The 7319-nt window shown below is 40.3% G+C and overlaps 1 protein-coding gene across 1 annotated transcript; it reads left to right on the forward strand.

The window, feature by feature from the left end:
- The first annotated feature begins 3039 nt into the window (after positions 1–3039).
- On the forward strand, positions 3040–6032 carry LOC138347571 (uncharacterized). Its single transcript, XM_069295868.1, has 7 exons — positions 3040–3282; positions 3439–3802; positions 4139–4277; positions 4400–4590; positions 4961–5034; positions 5228–5375; positions 5698–6032. Exons 1-7 carry the CDS (start codon positions 3040–3042, stop codon positions 6030–6032), a joined length of 1494 nt encoding a protein of 497 aa, XP_069151969.1.
- The last annotated feature ends 1287 nt before the right edge of the window (positions 6033–7319 follow it).

Consider the following 7319-nt stretch of genomic DNA (forward strand, 5'->3'; position numbering starts at 1 on the left):
AATAAATGTGAGGCATGGGGATCGAACCCACGACCTCTAGGCAGTAAAGGAGAATCAAAAATGAAGAGAAAAGAAATGTGAGGAGTGGGAATCGAACCCACGAACTCTATCCAGTAAAGGAGAATGAGAAGAAAAATAAAGTGAGGTTGTGGGTGTTTGATCCCACAACCTCATGGTTAACTCGAGATAGTCAAGGAAAAAAAGAAGAAGAGGTTTTGGGGGTTTAAACCCACAACCCCTCGGCCAAGAAAGAGAATGTTCAAATGATAGAAATAAAAAGGTAATGTCTAGGGTCCCAATGTCATGTGGACTGAAATTAAATAAAAAGAAAAATGTAAAGTGTTGTCCAAGGGATTTGAAATCGGGTTTTATTGCCCAAATTCCATATTGATTCATAAGTCATACGTGAATTAAATAGTAAAGAATAATGCTGCCTACATAGATCGAAATCGAGATCTTGGTATACATACAAGATGCATAAGTCTTGTACCACATAATCTTGGGAAGATATGGATCACTTAAATGAACTATGAATGAAGCCTCATGGCTTGTATGTATAAACCCAAAAGTCTAGAATACGTTTAAAAATAAGTGAACCTAAGATGTATGTAATGAAATGATGTAACCCTAGAAGGGTTAAGTAAGAGTGTAAAACATACTAAATAGCCAAATGCATTGGCACATGATGAAATGAATAATGAAATGATGAAATGAACAATGAAATGATGAAATGAACCATGAAATTACGAAACCCTTGAAGGGTTAAGTAAGTGTGTGAAACACACTAAATGGCCAAGTGCATTGGCATATGATGAAATGAACATTCACATAAAAAGGGGTGAGTAATTATGAATAGCCTAAGTAAAAGATGAGACCAATCTCAAATAAGCCTAAGTAAATGTTACTAAAACATACTCACCTATGAGAGCATAAAGTTAATGAAGAGACGAGTCTCTAAGAGCACTCCAATGAAAGTATTTAGATCAACACACTTAATATTAATGATGAGATGAGAAACCATCTATTGATGTATGATGTCCTCATACTAGAAGCCAGCTTCCATGATGTATGAGTTGAGTGTAATAGAACTTTATACTGAGCACCGATAGACTAGCTATTAGTGGTGATGCCTTCTTTCAGGAAGGGCGTAGGTTCACGTAACTCTCATGATATAAGACTATTTGTCATGCTGGGTATGGTCTCCTTATATTTCCTTGTCTTTGAACTTATACTGCCAATAGAGGGATCTGGCAGGGTTCAATTCCCATGTACGCTAGCATGTTTTGGATCACTTTGGCTGGTGTTCCACCACTTTTTGGTGTGGGGGAGATGATATATGTCGTTTACAGTTAAAGTTCTCAATGTATGAATGAGTCCAGTCTCAAATGATGCACAAAATGAAATGAATGTACCAAAGTTGTTAGGATAGGATGATCAGGAGGTGATAAAGACTTAAGTAATGACACTAGGTCATGCTTGATCATTGCACTGAGAACCCGATGAAAGTCATAACTACATCCTAGGTATAGATGGTGTTTACACTACCCTATGAAAGAAATGAAATGAAGTACGTATGAGTGAATGAAGCAGACTCTGTGTTTGTGAAAGAATTCTCCCTAGTTGAGGTCCCATATATTGATCCCTCATTTTGGGTAGTCTTGATGACAAGTCCATGATTCCAAGGTCTCATGGCATATGAACGAATGATATGAAAAATTTTATGTGTTATATGCAAGATGAATATGTGTTATGTGCAAGATGTTATGTGTTGTGTGCAATGGATAAGTATGATGATTGATGTTACTCTAATGGCATGACTTTCCTAATCCAAATTTGTAAAGCTCACAAACTTTCCTAATCCCAATTTGACAAGTCCACTGACTTGATTTTCCATAATCATGTTATTAGGAAGGAGTTATTCTTACTCATCGATGTCCTTGGTGTGTGCTTAAATATACCCATACTTAGTACAAGTGTGTACTAACCTTATACAACTCTACAATTTTCGGTGCAGGCACAGGTGGAAGCTAGAGCTACAGGTTGTGCTAAAACTATCTGGACGTGGAGAATTCATTCGGATTTGGTAGGCCTTCATGCTTTCGAGGATTCTTGCCCATTATATTCTAGCTTAGTTATAGAAATGATATAGTGGAGTATTTTCCACTAGTGTTTTTTTCCGTTTTTATTTCAGACATTATATTGGTGCCATTTTGGCAATTATACATTTAATGCAGTATTGAATTATTTCTTTCAGTTGATAATCTTAATGTTAGATGGTTGATTATGAACATTATAAATGTAAGTAGAATGACATTTATGCATATATAATAAACAAAAATTTTGAAATTTTCTGCTTAAATTAACCTAGATGAAGTAAGAATGACGTAAGTAGGCTTGTCTGCGACCTGTGAGAGGTCAACGACGCCTCTCTCGTCTAGGGCCTAGACTCCGGTAATGAAAAAATTGGTATCAGAGCGCTAGGTTAAATTCCGAGGATAATAAGTTCACATCAACCACATTGAGTAGTTTCTAAGTCATGGTAGTGAAATGCACCACTATCCTGAATTAGAGACTGCATGATTCGTAGAAAATTTCTCTTCTTCTTATCTCATTATGCCTTTTCCTAATATCTGATTTCTTGATGTTATGAGTGTGACTAAAATCAATCCTTATTGTTTTTCAGAAAATGAATACTAGGAGAGCCAAGGTCAGAGGAAAGGAGGATCAGCTGGTGGGGACAATCAGGTTCCACCCTAGGATCCAGTCGAAGGAGTGGCTACGTCAGTTAACCTTACTGGGTTGAATGATGCTGAGGTGAGGGAATCTCTTGCCCAGATGGCAAAGGACATCACTATGCAGGACCATGCCATGACTGACCAGGTCAACCGGAAGAATGTTCAGAGGGAGAACCCACCAGTTTGCAATATGGCTGACAGGCTGATAGACTTTACGAGAATGAATCCTCTTATTTTCACATGGTCTAAGACTTCGGAGGATCCTTAGGAGTTTGTGGATGCAGTGCATAAGATCTTGGTGGCTATGGGGGCCACAGATACTGAGAAAGCAGAGTTGGCTTCCTATCAACTCAAAGATGTTGCACAGACTTGGTGCAAGATATGGCAAGATAGACGAGTTTTGGGTGGAGTTCCGATCACTTGGGAGATGTTTAAGACAGCCTTTCTGCATAGGTTCTTTCCCAAAGAGATGAGGGAGGCCAAGTATGAGGATTTTATAAACCTTAAGCAGGGATCTATGTTAGGTAGAGAGTATTCCCTGAAGTTTGTAAAGTTTTCAAGGTATGCTACTTCCCTTGTATCTAACAGCAGGGATGAGATGAGCAGGTTCCTCACATGAATCAACAGATATCTGGATAAGGAATGTTGGTCTGCGATGCTCCATGATAACATGGACCTCTCAAGGTTGATGGTGAATGTCTAGAAGGTAGAGGAAAGCCACAAGAAGAGGGGCGTTCGTGATGCTAATAGGCCTAAGCCTCAAGATCAGGCAGGTCCCCGCCATGGAGACCACAGAAGCAATTTTGGCTTCTGTGAGCAGCCCAGGTTCAAAAAGGAGCAACAGAGTTCAGGGAAATCTAACTCGCAAAGGAGTACAGCACCTAGAGGAGGCAAACCCGAGACCAGAAAGGTCAATGGAGGTGAGATGCAGCCTCCCATAAAGGATTGTGCTATGTGTGGTCGTGCTCACACTGGAGAGTGTAGACAGGGCACTAATGTCTGCCTTGGTTGCGGTAAGAGCGGGCACATAGTTAAGGACTGCCCACAAAAAAGTGGTCAAGCTGGAGGTAATTCTCATTCTATGATTAATCCATAGGATGCATTAGTAGCCAAGCCTCCTAATAGTAACATGATTTACGCCCTGAAGTGTAGGAAGGAGCACGAGAAGTTTGTTCATATGGTCACAGGTGTGCTGCAACTATTCTCAACTTCTGTTTATTCTTTACTTGATCTGGGGTCTATGATTTCCTTTGTAACTCATTTTTTTGCTCTCACTCTTGAGACATTTCCAAATGTTCTGCATGATCCTATAGTGTTTCGTACACCTTTAGGAGAAAACGTAAGAACTGATAGAGTATACAAAGATTGCCCAATAGTTGTATGTGGTAAGACTATTTTTGCAGACTTGGTTGAGTTACCAATGCATGATTTTGATGTTATTCCATGCATGGACTGGCTTCAGAGTTGTTATGCTTGCTTTGACTGTCATACTAGAGTGGTGATATTAGGTTTCCCTATTGAAGAAGAGCTAGTCTGGAAAGGGTACAACTCAAGTCGTCCTATCCTTTTGATTTCTAACCTTATGGCCAATGAAATGGTGTCCAAGGGGTAGTTGTCTAATCTTGTGAGTGTTAATTATTTAGACCATGACATTCCTTCCATAGACTCAGTGCTTGTAGTTATGAGTTCCTAGATGTATTTCTTCATGATTTGTCTGGAGTCCCTCCCCCTCGAGAGATTGACTTTGTTATTGTCTTAGAACCTGATACTAAACCAATTTCAATTCCTCCTTATAGAATGGCTCCAGCAGAACTCAAAGAGTTGAAGCTGCAGTTAAAAGATCTCACTGATAAGGGTTTCATTTGTCTGAGCATATACCCCTGGGTCACTCCGGTGTTGTTTGTAAAGAAGAAAGATTGAAACTTTTGAATGTGTATCGATTGTCGGCAGCTCAACAAAGTCACTATAGAGAATAATTGTCCACTTCCCAGAATATATGACTTGTTCAACCAACTCCAAGGTATAGTTTCTTCTCGAAGATTGATCTTCGTTTAGGGTACCATCAGCTGAGGGTTAGGGACGAATATGTTCCAAAGACAGCCTTTCGTACCCATTATGGTCAATACGAGTTTTTAGTTATGTCATTTGGTCTCAAAATGCAACTGCTGCATTTATGGATCTCATAAATAGAGTATTCTATGAATACCTTGACTCTTTCTTCATAGTATTCATTGATGACATTCTCATCTACTCTAAGACCAAGGAAGAGCATGAACAATATCTGAGACTAACATTGCAGGTACTTTAAAAACATCATCTGTATGCCAAATTTAGCAACTGTGAATTCTAGCTTAGATAATTGACCTTCTAGGGTCATGTTGTGTCCGACAAAGGTGTGGAGGTAGATCCTAGGAAGACTGAGGGTTTTAAGAACTTGCCAAAACCTCTTACTATATTTGTAGCTTCTTGGGATTGGCTGGTTATAATTGCAGATTCGTGGAGGGTTTTTTTCCAATGCTGCCTCACTGATAGCTTTGACTAATAAGAAGGCCAAGTTTGAATGGATGGAGGATTATGAGAAGAGTTTCCAGGAGCTCAAGAATAGACTCACTTCAGCCCTGGTGCTTACTTTGCCAAAGTGTAGAGAAAATTAAACTGTGTATTGTGATGCATCTAGCGTTGGTTTGGGTTGTTTTCTTATGCATAGTGGTAAGGTGATAGCTTATGCGTCCAGACAACTCAGGGTTCATGAGAAGAATTAATCCCACTCATCACCTGGAGTTGGCAGCTGTTGTGTTTTCACTAAAGTTGTGGAGTCACTACTTGTATGGGGTGCATGTGGATATATTCACAGACCACAAGAGTCTCTAATACGTGTTCACACAAAGAGAGTTGAATCTACGTCAGCTAAGATGGTTGGAGCTGTTAAAGGACTATGACATGAATTTCCACTACCATCTAGGTAAAGGTAATGTTGTAGCTGATGCTTTGAGCAGGATGAGCATGGGAAGTACTTCCCACCTTGAGGATGGGAAGAAGGAATCGGTGAAAGATATACATAGACTGGTCAGACTGTGTAAGCGGTTGGTTGACTCTTCTAGTGGGGGTATTTTAGTTCATCCTAGTTCTGATTCATCCTTAGTAGTTGAAGTCAAGGAGGGTCAACATCTTGATCTTGTGTTGATGGAGCTAAAGGACTCAGTGTTGACTAAGATGAATGAGTCTTTTGCTTTGGGAGATAACGGCGTACTTAGGTACCAGGACAGGCTGTGTGTACCAGATGTGGATGATTTATAAACCAGGATCATTGCAGAGGGCCATGGTTCCAGATATTCCATACATCCATGTTCCACCAAGATGTATCATGATCTTAAGCAGATCTATTGGTGGAATGGCATGAAAAAGGACATTGCAGATTATATGGCCAAAGGTCCTAATTGTCAATAGGTAAAAGAAAAACATCTTAAGCCTGGCGGTATTACTAAGATTATTAAGGTTCCGCCTTGGAAATGGGAGGTCATTTATATGGACTTCGTGATTGGTCTTCCAAAGACTAGGAGACAGCATGACTCTATACGGGTTATTGTGGATAAGATGACTAAGTCTGCCCACTTTATTCCTATGAAGTGTACTTACGAAGCCGAGGATTATGTGAAACTCTACATTGATGAAATTGTGAGATGGCATGGGATTCCTTTGTCTATCATTTCAGATGGAGGGGCTCAATTCACTTCACATTTCTGGAGATCCTTCCAGAAGAGCTTAGGCACGCAGGTGAAGCCTAGTACTGCCTTTCATACTCAAACTGATGGGTAGGCAAAGCTTACCATTCAGAAATTGGAGGACATATTGAGGGAGTGCGTGATTGCTTTCAAGGGTAGTTGGGATGACCATTTGCCTTTGATAGAGTTCTCATATAATAATAGTTATCACTCCAGCATTGGGATGTCACCATTTGAGGCACTGTATGGTAGAAGGTGTAGGTCTCCAGTTGAGTGGTTCGAGGTTGGAGAGTCATCCATTTTGGGTCAATAGATCACTCATGAGGCCTTAGAGAAGGTCAGGGTGATTAGGAACAGATTGGCTACTACTTATAGTCGGCAGAAGTCTTATGCAGACAATAGAAAATAGCCCTTAGTGTTTGATGTTAATGAACAGTTCTATTTGAAGATATCACCTATGATGGGGGTGATGAGGTTTGGCAGGAAGGGGAAGTTGAGTCCGAGGTATTTCGGGCCATATCAGATCCTATAGCATGTGGGTGAGGTGTCCTATTAGTTGGCATTGCGTGCGGAGCTAGCTTCTGTTCATCTAGTCTTTCATGTCTCTATGTTAAAGAAGTGCCTAGGTGATCCAGCATTGATTCTACATATGGAAGGTTTGGGGTTCGATGAAGACTTGTCCTACGAGGAGGTACCTGTTGAGATCTTAGACAGACAGGTCAAGCGGCTGAGGAACAAAAAGATTGCCACAGTGAAGGTATTGTAGAGGAATCATCTTGTTGAGGAGGTTATGTGGGATGCCGAGGCTGATATGAGGTCCCTCTACCCTCATCTTTTCATCTCTTGAGGTTAAACTCCGTTA

This window comes from Solanum lycopersicum, chromosome 3 (assembly GCF_036512215.1).
Source record: "Solanum lycopersicum chromosome 3, SLM_r2.1".
In the NCBI taxonomy this organism is placed as follows: domain Eukaryota; kingdom Viridiplantae; phylum Streptophyta; class Magnoliopsida; order Solanales; family Solanaceae; genus Solanum; species Solanum lycopersicum.

Bases quoted from the DNA above. Each gene is read 5' to 3' on its own strand.
- LOC138347571 (XM_069295868.1), top strand. From the start codon at position 3,040: ATGGGGGCCACAGATACTGAGAAAGCAGAGTTGGCTTCCTATCAACTC. The intron at 3,803-4,138 runs GTAATTCTCATT...CTATTTTTGCAG, and splicing joins AAAAAGTGGTCAAGCTGGAG to ACTTGGTTGAGTTACCAATG. The intron at 5,376-5,697 runs GTAGAGAAAATT...ACTACCATCTAG, and splicing joins GGTGCTTACTTTGCCAAAGT to GTAAAGGTAATGTTGTAGCT.